At 63.0% G+C, this 15,535-nt stretch overlaps 2 protein-coding genes across 4 annotated transcripts in view; both read left to right on the forward strand.

Moving 5' to 3' along the window:
- ELL (elongation factor for RNA polymerase II) overlaps positions 1-9,014 on the forward strand; it is a 70,433-nt gene extending 61,419 nt beyond the window's left edge. Inside the window, exons 8-13 of one of the 2 annotated variants that reach the window (XM_036093910.2) lie at positions 644-1,118; positions 2,817-2,849; positions 4,251-4,317; positions 4,581-4,752; positions 5,921-5,965; positions 6,652-9,014. In XM_036093910.2, coding sequence (XP_035949803.1) covers positions 644-1,118; positions 2,817-2,849; positions 4,251-4,317; positions 4,581-4,752; positions 5,921-5,965; positions 6,652-6,768 — 909 coding nt within the window. In that variant the 3' untranslated portion in view covers positions 6,769-9,014. The remainder of the gene's footprint in view (positions 1-643; positions 1,119-2,816; positions 2,850-4,250; positions 4,318-4,580; positions 4,753-5,920; positions 5,966-6,651) is intronic. The other variant, XM_036093911.2, reaches the window with a different exon arrangement.
- ISYNA1 (inositol-3-phosphate synthase 1) lies at positions 6,870-15,451 on the forward strand. 2 transcript variants are annotated; one of them, XM_078079528.1, is made up of 12 exons: positions 6,870-7,000; positions 9,475-9,590; positions 12,352-12,480; positions 12,620-12,781; positions 13,070-13,202; positions 13,327-13,520; positions 13,776-13,925; positions 14,009-14,224; positions 14,341-14,505; positions 14,604-14,717; positions 14,792-15,009; positions 15,149-15,451. In XM_078079528.1, exons 2-12 carry the CDS (start codon positions 9,504-9,506, stop codon positions 15,348-15,350), a joined length of 1,770 nt encoding a protein of 589 aa, XP_077935654.1. In that variant the 5' UTR covers positions 6,870-7,000; positions 9,475-9,503; the 3' UTR covers positions 15,351-15,451. The 2 variants fall into 2 exon arrangements, with proteins under 2 accessions (XP_077935654.1, XP_035949805.1); XM_036093912.2 differs by lacking the exons at positions 6,870-7,000; positions 9,475-9,590 and adding an exon at positions 12,131-12,246.
- The last annotated feature ends 84 nt before the right edge of the window (positions 15,452-15,535 follow it).

Below are 15,535 nucleotides of genomic sequence, written 5' to 3' on the forward strand. Positions count from 1 at the left end.
CCTCCTTGTGGAGAGGTCAGGTCTGTGCCTGCCCTGGCTTTGGGCCAAAGTAGAGGGCTGACAGCCTCCTTACCCTGTTTCCCCCTGATGGTGGGCCTGCCGCCTACCATCTTGCTCTCTAGCCATTTCCCAGGGTCTGGGCGATCCGTGGTCTGGCCTCGCCTCACATGCCTCAGCCTTCTCGCTTGTGAAGTGGGGTGTGGCCTGCAGCAGGTCACAGGGTGTCCCTTGGGGATCCAAGTAGTTCTGGGTCTGGTGGGGGGTGGGGAGAGTCCCAACCTGTGGGGCTGCCGTGTGTCCTTCAGACTTGGTTCTGTCAACATCCCCATCATCTAGGGATGATGCTGAATGCTGCGACGTTTCAGACCAGTCCCTGGAGGTGGCCCTTTTTGAGTGCTCAGCTGGCCAGTTCCGCCTATTACTGCCCTTCCTTGGCTCTGTCCTCAAGGTGGGCTGAGCCTAGGTTAGCAGGGACCTGGCTCTTTTCTGGGTGCCCCCTTGTGGCCAGACTGGGCCTTGCAGTCAGGCACTGGGTTTCCTAGGGCCTCATGAGCTCAGGGCCTGTTGCTCCCCAGCCACTTCTCAGGAGACACCAGTGGCTCCAGACAGTCTCCCTTTTAAAATTATTTCCCTCCCATTGCAGAAACGATCACAGCCTCCTGATTTCACCGACTCCCTGGTCAGCAAGAAAACCAGGATATCCCATTTTACCCAGAGAGCTCAGCCTGCCATCAATGGGAAGCTGAGTGCACCCCATGGCCGTGAGGCCCTGCTGCCCACTCCGGGCCCACTAGCTGGCACAGATGCCCACCTGCCCCCGCGGTTGGAGCCCCCGAGGGCCCATGACCCTCTGGCTGACGTCAGCAATGACCTGGGCCACAGTGGCCGGGACTGTGAGCACGGGGAAGTGGCCACCCCAGCCCCAACTACGTGCCTCAGCTTGCCCCTGCTGACGGACTGTGCCCAGCCCAGCAGGCCCCATGGTGGCTCATCACGCAGCAAATCCAAGAAGAAGTCCAAGAAGCACAAAGACAAGGAGAGAGCAACTGAGGACAGACACCGGGCCCGGTTGCCAGACCACATGCCCAGCCCCCTAGGAGCCCCACCAGATGCCCCGGGTATGTACCAGGAGGCCGACCTGGGGTGGGGGATGCAGTAGGAGGACACTGCCAGGTGGGGTGAGCTCCAGCCCACCCCCACCATTGCTCAGAGGGGGCTCTACCACGCCATGAGCCCCCATACTGGCACGCCCTGCACATTCAGCTCCTTTGCACTGTGTTCCTTTTTTTTTTTTTTTTTTTTAAGATTTTATTTATTTGAAAGAGAGAGAGTGAGAGAGCATGGGGAGGGAGAGAAGCAGACTGCCCTGCTGAGCAGGGACCCCGATGCGGGGCTTGATCCCAGGACCTGGGGATCATGACCTGAGCCAAAGGCAGTTGCTTAACCAACTGAGCCACCCAGGCGCCCCGGCACCCTGTGTTCTTATACAAGGTTGTCTGTGAATGCCCCAGTGATCTCGGCCCTGGAGCCTTCTGTGGTCCTACTGTGTGTCAGGCCAGTGCTAGGAACACAGAACCTCCGAGCTGGGGCCCGTGGGAGGGGACAGTGCACCCGGAGAGGAACTAGTTCCAGGCGCAGCTCTCCTTGCAAGGGAGGTCGCAGACACTGAAAGGGAGCAGGGTGGGGCTGGGGTTCAAGGAAGGCAGTGGGGTACAGGGCCTGGCTGGAGAGGGGCAGCACCTGAACTGCCACAGGCCTCGTGTAGCCTGCTCACTAGTGAACATTTCAGCTTGTGGAGACTGGGTTTGGGAAGCTGTCCATAGAACAGCAGGCTGTAGGAGCCAGAAGGAGGTCATGGAGCAGGTAAGAAAGCTGGAAGTCGAGAGACCTGGGATCACAGCAGGATGAGAGGGGTGCAAGGCTGGCTGGGGCTGTGTGCTGAGCCAGAGAAACTTTGTGGGGCCCAGAGATACTGGGGAGGTGTATGGACAGGCCAGACTTGGGGTGGGAGTAGGGGTCTTCACCCCCAGAGCCTGGGCCACCTTGAGTTCATAGCCGGGGGTGCCTGAGCTGAACAGCCCCTGTGGCTGTTAACCTAATCAGCATGGTGTGGTCACAGAGATGCAGCTGCACCTGCCACCTGCGGACAGTCTCAGGCTGTGTAACTTGGTGCTGCTTTCAGATTATTTCCCTAGGAAGGATCCAAGCAGGAGGCATTCCTGGGGCAAGGGTAGAGCTGCTTTCTCCTTAAGGGTTTTTAATGAGTTGTTCAGCTGCTCTCCAGAAAGGCCTTTGCCAGCCCATCCCTCTAGCTGGAGGGCAGGTGTTGCAGTAGCTGGATGGAGGCAAGGCCTGGTTCCCTGGAGCTGGTTCTGCCTGGAGAGACAAACCCTGGGCAGGCCCAGCCAAGCAGCACGTCCTGTCCTAAATGGTGAAAGCAAGGCCCCGTGTTCCCCTGGCAGGGCCCAGGGAAGGAGGAGGACACATGGCGCTCAGATGGCTTCAGATCCTGCCCAGGGCACGTTGGCCTGGGTAGCTTGCCCCAGGTTAAAGTGGGAAAGTGGGATTTGGAGTCAGGCAAACCAGGGAGTAGGTGGCCCAGAGGAAAAGATAAGCACAACTAAGGCACTGAAAATTGTGCTGTATCCATCTGAATGTGCGTCTTGCAGGCGCCTCAAACGTAACGGTAGCGGCTGAGCACAGAGGCCTACCGTCCTGCTCTGAGGCTCCTTCTGGGACAGTGTGCTCTGCCTGTGCTCACTCCAGCGGGAACCACCCACCTCCCTTTAACAATGGCATTGTTCTTTGTGCACCAGCCCCTGCCTCAGACGCACTGGAGAAGGTTCCAGGTCAGCACGTGAGGAAGCTTCCTTGCTTTCGTGTCTCATGTGGGAGGGATGGCATCAACTGACCCCACTCCTCTGTGTGGCACCGTCCCGGCCCTGCCGCATGCTCGCCTCCGCCCCAGACAGATGCAGCAGCCCCCACCTGTCTGACAGATGGCTCGCCTTAGCCACCCCTGTGCTGATGCCACCGTGGACCCATAGCCCCAACTCGTGCCCCTCAGGGCTGGCTACCTGTCCCCCTGTGCTTCCGGTCCACCCCTGGGTCCTCTGCCCATCCTTGTGCCTGCTCCCCACTCTTGCTCGGTCCGTGGACCCCTTCTGTTGCCTCGGAGTGCCTTCCTGGGCAGCCTGGTGTGCTGGGCGGGGGGGGCGCCTTCTCACCGTGGGACCCAGACCCGGGGGAGGCACAGGAGAAGGCAGCTGTGGGGAGGGTTCCCTTTAGGCCCGGGCCCTGTGGTGGGAACCAGCTCAGCGGGTGCAGCGGGGGCTGAGCGATGGCCAGGCAGCGAGGGCTGCAGTAGGAGCGGGGCCTCTGAGGTTTGCCTCAGGCCAGAGCTCAAAGGTGTCTTAGGTGCCAGGAGAATCTGACCCTGAGCCTTGGTTTCCCCGTTTGTTCTCTCACCTGGTGAAGATCTCAGAAGGGCTAAATGAGGCAGTGTTGACTGGGCCCACAAATGGCAGAACACTCTGGAAGGCATACATCATGCAAGGCATGTGTGGTGGAAGCACGGACTAGCTCTCACATGCGTGTTCATTGGGCTGCCGCCCCGAGAGGTGGGAGACGTGTGCTCCATCCGTCGGTGGGAGTCCTGCAGCGCAGGGATTGCCAGGGGGGCTGCTTTTCTTTCCAAGGGGGCACCGTATGTGCTGAGGGTACACTGCACGGTGATAAAATCTCTTCTGTGCTGGGAAAGAAGCCCCTGGGGAAGAGGCTAGATTATCGTTTTGGCCAGCTGTGCCCCCAAGCGCCGTGGACAGGCCCGTGCCCTCCAGTTCCACCTCGTGGGTGGCCTGGGCTGCAGGCAGGAGCCAGGACTTTCCCAGGCGGCCCTCTGTCTCCGTCCCGCCGGGCCGGAGCTGGGCGAGGGGCTTGCTTGTTTCTAGAGTAATGACCATTCAGCAGAGGCAGCAGGGTCTCTGGGTGGGTCAGGCTCTGGCCAGGCTGCCCAGGCGCTGGCCCTGTGATGAACTTGTCCTTGCAGCTGCTTGCTGAAAACCTGCACGCAGCACCATCTGGGCTCTCTGCACGTCCCACGACTGTGGTTCGGGGACACCCGCTGTGCTCGGCTGCGGTGCTCCTGGGTCCCGTGAGGCCCCCCGAGGTGGCCCTCTGCCCATCCTGACTCCCCTTCTGCTATCCCTCCATGTCTTTCAGACAACAGACCTTTTGCTCTTTCTTTGTAGGTTTGAACGGGACCTGCAACAGCTCAAGCGTCCCCACGTCGACCTCAGAGACCCCCGACTACTTGCTGTGAGTACTTCCCTCGCTGGCCTCCCGCCCTCTCCCAGCCCCGCACTCTCCCCTGCACTGCAGGTCAGCAGCGGGCGGACTCACTGCATGGTTGCGTGTGGGAGTTCTCAGCCCCACAGCCTGTTCGAGGCTGGGCTCCTGCTGGAGCCAGGAAGTCGCCCACCACGGTGGGGCCTGGGTGGGGCCGCCCGGCAGCCATGGGCACTCCAGCCTCTCCCCCGCGGCCCCCTGAGCCCTGCTGGCCCCTCTTTCCGTCTCCTCAGAAAATACGCCACCATTTCCTCCTCGGAGCAGCGCCAGAGCTACAAGAACGACTTTAACGCGGAGTATAGCGAGTACCGCGACCTGCACGCGCGCATCGAGCAGATCACGCGGCGCTTCACGCAGCTGGACGCCCAGCTCCGGCAGCTCTCCCAGGGCTCTGAGGAGTACGAGGTAGAGTGGGGGGTAGAGCCCCGCGCACTGCCCGCCCCGCGCAGTGTGCCCGCGTCCCCGTGCCCGGCACCCGACCTGGGTGAGACGCTTCTCGTGGGTGCGACCAAGCCCCAGGCTTCCAACCCCTCCCAGGTGAGGAGGCCGCCGTGCTCCGCCAGTGTTTCTCCGTGTCCCAGCCCGGCTCGCAACTGTCCCTGGCTGCTGGTGTGCTTCGGGCCTGTCCCTGCGGCTCTGCCGTGGGAGTCCACAGGCTCTTGGGCCCAACTCGGCCTCCGGTGCAGTGGGGACACTGGAGACCGACTCCGCAGGGGGGAGATGACCTGTTGGGGCAGGAGTTGTGTTCAGAGCCATCGAAACAGCCAGGCCCTATAGGGTTGGGTCACATGGGTCTGCCCTGCAAGAGCGCCTGGGGTCCTCTCTGCAGCTCACAGCCCACCCATGCTGTCAGAGCCACAGGGGTGGCGCTGGGGAGTCCCTGTGGCCCCCTCACCCTCTGATCAAAGGCACGTGGGCTCCCCAAGCCAGCCCAAGTTGGGAGCTCACTGCTGGGGGTGAGGGTTGGGGGGGAGCTCCACCCTTGGTCACCAGCCTCCCCTCATGCCACCTTTCAGAGCTAGTCTGATTAATTGGGGTGTTGAGGTCTGTCTCCCCTCTTGGGGACCACTTTGGTTTCCAGAGGAAACAGCTCGTAATTGGAGGAGCGATGAGGGTTCTGAGGGTCTGGGACGGAGGAATCCCGGGGTCTTGCTCTTCTCCCTCCTGCAGCCCCCACATGGATATTCCCCAATATCGCCCTGCACCCCCAGGTGTTGGGGGGGGCTCTGTGCTTGACCTTGAACAGTGGACAGGCCAGCTGGGTGTGAGGGAAGGAGGCCACCCAGCCTGCTCTTTGCCTCCTCCCTCCCGCTGTGTTGGCCATTGTGTTTGTCCCTGAGGCTGGGCCCCTGCCCCAGCAACCTCCCCCACCTCCTGCCCTGCTTATCCTCCCCTCCCACCGCAGCCTGTCTCTCTTTACTTTGGTCAGCTTCTCTCAGGCCATGATGAGACTATTGTCTCAAGGCTGGTGGTGACTATGCAGGTCACAGGTTATCAGGGGAGAAGGGGTCACTCAGTAGGGGTCTCCTGCAGGCAAGGGCATTGTGTACTTTCTGTTTTGTTTTTCCTACAGACTACTCGGGGGCAGATTTTGCAGGAATATCGAAAAATCAAAAAGGTAAGTCTCCACCCCTAGTGGGGGGTGGGGTGGGGTCAGAAGAAGCTGTCTCAAGGTGAGCAGCACTAGAGAAGGGCCTTGGCTGGGCTGGGGGTCTCAGGTCCTCAGAGCAGCTCCTGCCCCACCCCCCCTTCCTCGATTTAGAGCTGAGAAGCTCAGCCCATATCTCCCTTTGCAGCAAAGCACCCTCTAGCACTCCCACTTCTCCTTGGCTGCAGCCCCCAGGCTCTTTGGCGCTCCCTCCAAGGTCAGGGGAGGAGCTGAAGTTCCCCACCCCCAGCGGCAGGAATGCCTCTTCAGGGCCCTATCAGTTCTTGCTCCGAAGGCTACTAGCTGCCGGTTCACCACGTGTGTGCCCCTGTGCGCCAGGGCTTTTCTTTGCCAGCCAGGCCCCCAGCCCAGGAAGGAGGCTTCATGACAGTCTTGCCTCTGGCCGCCCTCATCCTGGCAGTGACCCTGTTTCCTAGGATGGGGCCTGGGGAGGGACACCAGCCCGGGGCTCTGTCCTGAGGTAGAGCAAGGGTCCTTGTCATTGTGTGGTGGGCACTGGCCTACAGGCAGGGGCAGTGGGAGCCCAGGGCGGCCCGTGGGTGGGCGGGCGCCACACCAGGCAGCACCCGGCCCCGCGGCGCACTGGGAGGCCGGCTGCGTGGAGGATGTGGCCCAGCCCTGGCGCTCTCTTGCAGACCAACACCAACTACAGCCAGGAGAAGCACCGCTGCGAGTACCTGCACAGCAAGCTGGCCCACATCAAGAGGCTCATTGCCGAGTACGACCAGCGGCAGCTGCAGGCCTGGCCCTAGCCTGGGGCCACGGGGCAGGAGGTCCTGCTTGGCTCGCCAGGCCAGCTCCCCTTGCCGGGCTGACCGTTCTGGACGGCGGGGGAGCTGGGGGCGGGGGGAGGGGGGAACTACGGAGCGGAAAAAGAGATTTATTTAAAAAAATAAACACGAGGAAGACACGTTCATCTGAGCCAGCAACGCCGGCTTTCAGGGGAGCCCCTGCAGACCTGGTGCCCTCAGCTCACAGACTGAGGTGGGGTGGCCGGCGTCTCATCCCACTCCCCGCGGCCCCCCACACCTCCTGAGGAGCCCCCACCCGGGATGGGCTGTTCAGGAAGCCCACTTCCTCTCCGGCCCGCAGCCCCAGGGGCTCCAGCATCCCCTCAAGGGAAGACTCCGAGGCCAGCCTGCCTGCCTTTTCTAGTTTTATACAAAGCCAGCCACTTTTAGCTCCTGCTTATGAGACTTCCGTCTATTTTTGTATGAGAGAGAAAGCGTCTTTTCTAAACCTGTGCCTCCCCTCCTTGGACACCAGGGTCTAGATGCCGCCCTGTGTCCTTCCTGCAGTATTACAGATGCCTCTGAAAGTTCAGAGTTGTTCCTGAGGGCTGAGGGGAGACCCAAGGAGGGGGGTGACGGGGGTGGGGGGCTGCAGCCGGCTGGCCTCCTGTGCTGGGGTCTGGCTGTGCTCCTGCCCCGGGCCCTCCCTCCGGTCCCCGCCTCTCCCCGCCCAGGCCAGGCCGGGGTCTCTGCTTGAAGGGGGTGGAGGCCCGCCCAGGTCTATTTCGAGAACTCCAGTTGGCCCCGGAGCAGCTGCTGGGAGCTGCAGGGGCAGGGCTGCGGGCCGCGCGGCTCCCGGCCCACCAGGCCTGCCCCGCTATTTCAGGCCCTCAGCTGTAGGGGGTCAGTGGGGGCTTTCTGGGCCGGAGCTCCCACTGCAGCGGCGGTATCGGAGTTTATTTTATCATGTTCTCAATCTCCCCCTTTGCTGCTGCTTTTCTTTTCGCGCTGAGACCGAGTGGTCTCCATGCTGTTGACCTCACTCCATCCCTCAGTCCGCTTGTGGGTCTTGGGGTCATCTTAGCAGAGCCACCGCAGGGTTTGCACTCAGGGAGGGGCTGGGGGTCGGTGGGGTCAGGGGACCCCCCAAGAGTGAGCTCAGAAAACGTGCCCTATCCGCCCGCTCTGGGGGCATGGGATCCATGGACACCATAATTGCTGCTTAGTAGCTGTGCCTAGTCTAGTGTCCCCCAAAGTGTCGGGGGACCATGCGCACACATGCGCGTGTGTGTGCGCGTGTGCACGCGTGTACGTGTGTGTGTGTGTGTGTGTGTGTGAGGGGCCCTGCCGGCGTGCAGTGGGGCCTGAGGCGTGTGTTCACATTCAGGGCCACATTCAGCAAAGCCACCCAGGACTGGGGAAGGCGGAGGGAGTGGCTGCAACCTGGAGCCCGGGGCTCGCAAGCTGGGGGAGGTGGGGGGTGCTGCCGCCCACACTAGTGAGGCAGGGAGAGCAGAAATGCTCGGTAGACATGTCTATTTTCCTAAGCCACGGGGAGGTCTCCTCATGGCTTCCCAAAGAGCAGGCGCCGAGTGGAGCACCTGCAGTGTGCCCGCCCCGCCGCACCGGCTCCTGCCCTGGGACCCCTGGGATGCCCGGAGCACCAAGGGAACTGATCCTTCATGTTTCAATAGCTGTTGTTTTGTTTTTCATTTGGGATGGAGTTGGGGGGGGCGGGCCCCAGGGACCCCCGAGTTCTGCAGACAGCCATGTCATGTGCTCAGCCGGACATGCAGACTCGGGTGAAGGATTATTTAAGGAGGCTGCAGCCGGAGGGCTGACCCGGCCCTCTGCCCTGGGAACCAGTTCAAGGGACTCTAAGTTGAATTTCCTTTTTGTTGTTGGCTTTTTGTTGTTTTTTTTGTTGTTGTTGTTGTTTTTCTCCTTTTAAGGAATTATGAAGCTAAGAAAAGTTTTGTGCTTTGGGGGTTGATGGACAAAAGTTCTAGCTGATTAAATATGGTCTAACTTATTGATACTGTGTTCCCCCCCCCCCTTTTAATATTGTACTGTGGAGAAAAACTATTTTGAGCCATGGAGTTGGTGTTTACAAGAACTTTTCACTTTTGCCAAAATGTTACGATTGAAAGGCATCCGCGTCTTCAGTTTCCTAATATTTTCTTAAAAGATCTAGTGTCCTTTTTGTACACTAAACAGGTGAATGCTGATTTTTTCAACCTACAATAAATTTCACTGAACTGAACCTAGCAGCCCCAAGTGCCTGGGTCCGTTTGTGTCTGTCACAGCCGGGGCCTCCTGGCCCCCTGTGGGGGTGGGCTGGGGTCAGGAGGAGATTGGCCCTGGAGCAGCCACGGTGATGAGCAGGCAGGGGGTGGGGGGTGGCAGGGAGGCCGGCGGTGGTGGAAGCTGACTGGCTGAGGCGGTGGGCCCTGCTGGTGCGAGGCATGAGGTCACACCGCCTGGTCATAGGAAAGGATGAAGACTGGGGGTATGGGGGCAGTGGGGAGCCACGGTGGGTATATGAGCAGGGCTGTGTCCCCAGGTGTGGACAGGGTAGACCAGGTCCAGCAGGGGCCTAATGAAGTGCCACAGCCCCCAGCAGTAGTAGGGCCACATGGGGCCCGGGGAGTGCCCTTCCTTGGGGAAATGAGCTGCAGCTGGGGAAGACAGCAGTGATGGCCCTGTTCTATTGTCTCTTCCCGCTAGGCCGGCTCGCTGGGGCTGCCCCTGCGCCCATGATGGGGATGGGGATGCCGAGGCCCAGTGGAATCCCCCAGGCCCAGGATGCCAACAGGGACTGCTGTCCTTGTCCCAAGCTTCAGGTGAGGAGATGAAGGCAGGGGTCAGGGTCCTGCTCCTGAAGGACGGGGTGGGGGGTGGGTGTTTATTTTCAAAAGGAAAAACAGACAAAGAATAAGCCTGGGATGAAAGGGCTCCAGGGGTCAGGGGCTCTGGGCCTTAGCCTCCTGGACAGCCCCGCTGGGCCCAGCCTTGGCCCGAGTTCTAAGGTGGCCCGGGAATCCAAGGGGCGCAGGACACAAGGTCACGCGGGCCCGGTGGGGCACAGTGTACCATGCTCCCTGGGCAGCCTGGCCACACCGGGCTTTTAGGGGATAACATCTCTATCCCCACAGCCCAAGGTCCAGGGCCAATGTCTGCTCCCTTGAAGCCCACCAAGCCCCAGCTTTGCCCTGCCCACGTGCTCCCCCAGGCCCATCACCAGACTCCCCTGCAGCCCCTCACGCTGCCCACAGGCACCATGGCCATCACTCCCTGAGTGCACCTTAGCCGCAGGGGGTCCAATCAGGATCCTTCCTGAGCCAAGGATGCCACAAATCCAGCCCCCCAGGGGCCCCAGAAAGGTCTTCCCAACCTCACAACCTTGGGGCCGCCCGCTCACCCCTGCCACTGGCTGGCCAACGTCCCTGGTTGTCATCCCGCCAGCACTCTGATCCCACGGCCCTTCCTGTGTGCTAGGCTCCGCTTGGGCACTGGCACTTAGTGACGGAGACAGCCCTGCCCCTGCCCTCAGGAGCCTGTGTGACGGTGGGGACAGAGGTCCCCAGTCGCTGCCAGGTAGCACAGTCCCCCCATGTTGCACACCCAGGCGATCCCTGCCATCACTGTCCGGTGCCCAGCGGACCACTCTGCCCTCGCCCTCCTCCTGGCACCTCCCACAGGCTGCCCCTTGAGTACTCAGGCTCCCCAGGGCTGGGTCTGGGGGCCTTTCCGGTCTCGGCACATTCCCAGGTCACCTGGCATTCGGAGGCGCAAGCTCCCTTCAGTCCCTTGGCACCAACTGTATTTCAGCTCTTGGAGCTGGCATCAGAGCCCACAGGTTAGGGGCCCAGTCCCATGAGACCGCCCCCCACTCCGGACACCTGCCGCAAGTCTCTGGCCACCCATGCTTGTGAGCAACTGGCTGTACATCAGGGGTTCCCACGGCTCCCTCCGAGGTTTGCTGGAATGGCTCCCAGCGCTCAGGAAGACACTTCCAACAGCCAAATGGAAGTAGGTGCTGAAGGCAGGGTGTGGAGACAGCACTGGGAGCCCATGCCCTTCTCCAGGTGTGCCCCCCTCCCACACTTCTTGTGTTCGCCCAACCCGTGCGGTTTCGGGGTTTTTACGGAGGTTCCGTTATGTAGGTATGATGAAATCACCAGCCTTTGGCGATTGAACTCCATCTCCAGCCAGAAACCAGGGACAAAACCCAAATATTTGGTACACAATATTCCCTGTCCCCAGCCTTGAGGGTCTGCCCTGGTTCCCAAACTGCTGCTCTCCCCCTCCCACCTGGCCACCTTTTCATCTGCCCCTGAACCCACTCCCCCAGGTTTTTGCCTGGGCAGTTCTTCATATCTCTTGATAAGAGATGTCTTTGCATCTCAAGACCCCTTCCAGCAGCCACCTCCTCCAGGCAACGTGCCCTGCCAGACCCTACTTCTGAGTTGTCTCTGCCTAGGGGTGCCCCAGTCTACTTCCGGCTCCCCCACACTGGAGTCCCTTGAGGGCAAAGCCTGGAACCGGAGTCTTGGAGCCCCCAGCCCCCAAGGCCAGGCCCTGACCCATGTTTCCTGCGAGCGTTCCCAACTATCCACCTTTTGGGTCAGCTCCAGTGGTGGAAACTTTCCAGCCGGAGGAGGCCGCTTGTTTTGGAAAGTTCCTGGGGGAGCCGCCCCCGCCCGCCCGCCCTCCGGGTTCCCACGCTCCCTTATCACTGGGTGCTAGGGGGGCGCAGTGCTGTGCCTGCCTAGCTCCTCCCCAGCTGACCTCCTTGGTCCTGCCCCCTCCCTTCCCCTCCTCTCCTCACCGAGCACTGGCCCCCCTCCAGCCTGGCCCTGCCAAGCCCTCCCGCCACAGGTGGGGAAACCGAGGCCTCGCAGCGCCCCTTACACACACCGTGTGAGCCCTGCCGGGAGTGCGTGGCGGGTAGTCCTGCTCAGGAAGGGGGAGGCGGAGGCGGCCCAGGCTGGAGGAGTGCCTGGCTGTGGAGTCAGAGCCCTGGCTCAGCCTTTGACCCTCGTTTCCACTGCAGTTATTTCGGACCCAGGTGCCCAGCCCTCCTGCCCAGCTCCACCTCCTGCCTGGTGGCTGGGCCTGGCGCTCTCTTGCAGCCTTAATGTCCTCTTTCGTAAAATGAGGGAAAGTGGCCGCGCGCCCTAACCGGCTGTGGTGCGAAGCGAATCCACGCGCCCGGTGCGCGGGCCGGGGTCTGCAGCCCACGTGGACGTCCGGCCGCGCCCGGTGGGGGGGGCGGGAACCCAAGGGCAGTGATGACTCGGGCCTACGGGGCCTTGAACCCGAGTCCTCCCAGTCCTCCGAGTCCTAGGCCGGCGCGCCCCTCCTCCCCGCGCGCCCCTCCTCCCTGGCGCGGGTGGGGTGAGGGGCGGGGCGGGGGCGGGGCCGCGGCTCTTTTCTCTGGAGTTCGCGCGCCCCGAGCCCTCGCCGTCCGCCACTGTCCGAGTTGACTCCGCGCCGGTGAGTGCGGCCCCGGGGCGTGGTGCGGGCTCCCTAGGGACCGCGGTCGGCTCGGGCCGCCGGCTCTCTGTCCCCGCTGACCTCCTGCCCACCCTGCGCCCCTAGCTCTCCGCGATGGAGGCCACAGCCGATTTCGTGGTCGAGAGCCCCGACGTGGTCTACGGCCCCGACGCCATCGAGGCTCAGTACGAGTACCGGACAACGTGCGTCAGCCGCGAGGGCAGTGTCCTCAAGGTAGGCAAGGGACTCGGGGTGGGGGGGTGGGAATGGGGGAACCAGGGAGCCGGGAGGAGACGGGAATTACCCAACGTCGAAGACTCTGTGAGGGAGGAAGGGCCTGTGGCCTCAGGCTCACTGCACCGCCTGCCCCCAGGTATACCCCACGTCCACGCGCTTCACCTTTCGGACCGCCCGGCAGGTGCCCCGGCTTGGGGTCATGCTCGTCGGCTGGGGCGGGAACAACGGCTCCACGCTCACCGCTGCCGTGCTGGCCAACCGACTGCGCCTATCCTGGCCCACGCGCACCGGCCGCAAGGTGGGGGGTCGGGTGGGGCTCGGCCGGAGTCCCTGCAGGAGGGGGAAGGGCCTTTAGGGGGCGGAGCTCTACGAAGGAGGAGAACCTCCGGGGGCGTAGCCTAAGGTGCCGGCGGGCTCTCGGGGGTGGGGGGGACCTCCAAAGGCCGAGCGACTTCTGCCCTGGCGAGGAGCACAGAGCTGAGGCATCCAGAAGGAAGGCGGAGCTTGAGGGTGCCGGGCGGGGCCCGGGCCGGCTAGTGGCTCACGCCACGCCCCACCTCACTCCGCCCCGCCTGCCGCCCCCCAGGAGGCCAACTACTACGGCTCGCTGACGCAGGCGGGCACCGTTAGCCTGGGCTTGGACGCCGACGGCCAGGAAGTGTTCGTGCCCTTCAGCGCCCTGCTGCCCATGGTGGCACCCGACGACCTCGTGTTCGACGGTGGGCGGGACCCTAGGCAGGGGGCTGGGTGGGGGGCGGGGCCTGGAGGGGCCCACCTTCCGGGTTGGGCTGAGCTTGGGGGTGTGTCGTCCCTCCCCCGTCCCCCCCCCCCCCCCCGCCCCAGGCTGGGACATATCGTCGCTGAACCTGGCTGAGGCGATGCGGCGCGCGCAGGTACTGGATTGGGGGCTGCAGGAGCAACTGTGGCCGCACTTGGAGGCCCTGCGCCCGCGGCCCTCTGTCTACATCCCCGAGTTCATCGCAGCTAACCAGAGTGCGCGCGCTGACAACCTCATACTGGGCACGCGCGCACAGCAGGTGCGGCCCCGCCCCAAACCCTGTATCCCTTGCCACTTGTTGCTCTTGCCTTTCGCCCCGAGTTATCACCCACCATCCCTCCCATCCCATCACCCCTCCCATCCCACCCCCCCCAACCCCGGACCCCCTGCGTTATTGGCCTTTTGTCTCCTCGTTCGCATCCTGAGGTTCCAGACCTCACTTTGCACTTGGGGAAGAGTAGCCCAGACCTCCCCAGATCGAGGGCCTGTACAGCCTCCTTCCCTCCCCGCCCAGCTGGAGCAGATCCGCAGGGATATCCGCGATTTCCGGTCCAGTGCTGGGCTAGACAAAGTCATCGTGCTGTGGACAGCGAACACGGAGCGCTTCTGCGAAGTGGTCCCAGGCCTCAATGACACCGCCGAGAACCTGCTGCGGACCATCCAGGTGAGTGCATCCAGGGTTGGGAAGAGGGGTCAGGACCAGCCCCAGAGGACCCCTCCGTCCTGATCGCCCACCTACGTCCACAGCTGGGCCTGGAGGTGTCGCCCTCCACTCTCTTCGCCGTGGCCAGCATCTTGGAGGGCTGCGCCTTCCTCAATGGGTCCCCGCAGAACACGCTGGTGCCTGGGGCGCTCGAGCTCGCCCGCCAGCGACGTGTCTTCGTGGGTGGAGACGACTTCAAGTCAGGCCAGACCAAGGTCAAGTCCGTGCTCGTGGACTTCCTTATCGGCTCTGGCCTCAAGGTGCGTGGGCCTAGGGGGTGCACAGCTCAGGAGGGGGGGCCTGGACCCCAAGCCCGCGCCACGGGGCTTGTGCGCCGCGGGGCCTGCAGCTGCCGCGGGACCCCTTGTTCCCGCAGACCATGTCGATCGTGAGCTACAACCACCTGGGCAACAACGACGGGCAGAACCTGTCGGCGCCGCCCCAGTTCCGCTCCAAGGAGGTGTCCAAGAGCAGCGTGGTGGACGACATGGTGCAGAGCAACCCCGTGCTCTACGCGCCCGGCCAGGAGCCCGACCACTGCGTGCGTGGGCCACAGGCCGCTCTGGGGGGTGGGGGTGGGGGGAAGCCCCTGGCGGGGGGAGGGCGGGGACCCCTGTGACCTCGTGCTGGGCCCCCCAGGTGGTCATCAAGTACGTGCCGTATGTGGGCGACAGCAAGCGGGCACTGGACGAGTACACCTCGGAGCTGATGCTGGGCGGCACCAACACCCTGGTGCTGCACAACACGTGCGAGGTGCGGGGCCCGCCGGGGCAGGAGTGGGGCCGCCCGCCGGCCCTGCCCCGCCTTCTGACCCGCCGGCCCTGCAGGACTCCCTCCTGGCCGCGCCCATCATGCTCGACCTGGTGCTGCTGACCGAGCTGTGCCAGCGCGTGAGCTTCTGCACGGACGCCGACCCCGAGCCGCAGGGCTTCCACTCGGTGCTGTCGCTGCTCAGCTTCCTCTTCAAGGCGCCGCTGGTGCCGCCCGGCAGCCCGGTGGTCAATGCGCTCTTCCGCCAGCGCAGCTGCATCGAGAATATCCTCAGGTGGGGCCCGGCTTTGGGGTCCCCATCCGAGGCCCGAATGTCCACTGGCGGCCTCGGCACAGGGACTGTTGGGATTGGAGGCTGTGGGGTTCACCAGCCGCGTGGTCTGGCCCCACTCAGCCCCAACCTTTCCCCCCAGGGCCTGTGTGGGGCTCCCGCCACAGAACCACATGCTTCTGGAACACAAGATGGAGCGCCCCGGCCTCAAGCGAGGGGGGCCTGTGGTCGCCACCTGCCCTCTGCCCTGCAAGAAAGGCCCAGCGCCAACTGCTCCCAACTGCTGTACGGGGGATGCCAATGGGCACTCTCAGGCTGACGCACCCCAGATGCCCACCACTTAAGGCCGTGGCCATCCATCTCCCCCAAAACTCTCGTCCCCACTGCCCCTCAGAACCCAACCCTTCCAAGACCCCTGAAGACAATAAAGCCAGTGCCACTCTCAGCCACAGCATCACCTGGAGGTTCTCGGCGCCTGCAACCTAACCCTAACCACCCCCCAACTCCAGCCCCATCTCCATTTTTCACG

The sequence above is a fragment of the Halichoerus grypus genome, chromosome 1 (genome assembly GCF_964656455.1).
Source record: "Halichoerus grypus chromosome 1, mHalGry1.hap1.1, whole genome shotgun sequence".
NCBI classification, from domain to species: Eukaryota; Metazoa; Chordata; class Mammalia; order Carnivora; family Phocidae; genus Halichoerus; species Halichoerus grypus.

Coding starts and splice junctions, on each gene's coding strand:
- ISYNA1 (XM_078079528.1), top strand. CDS start 9,504: ATGATGGGGATGGGGATGCCGAGGCCCAGTGGAATCCCCCAGGCCCAG. Junction 13,521..13,775: donor TGGGCACGCGCGCACAGCAG/GTGCGGCCCCGC, acceptor CTCCCCGCCCAG/CTGGAGCAGATCCGCAGGGA. Junction 14,718..14,791: donor TGCTGCACAACACGTGCGAG/GTGCGGGGCCCG, acceptor CCGGCCCTGCAG/GACTCCCTCCTGGCCGCGCC.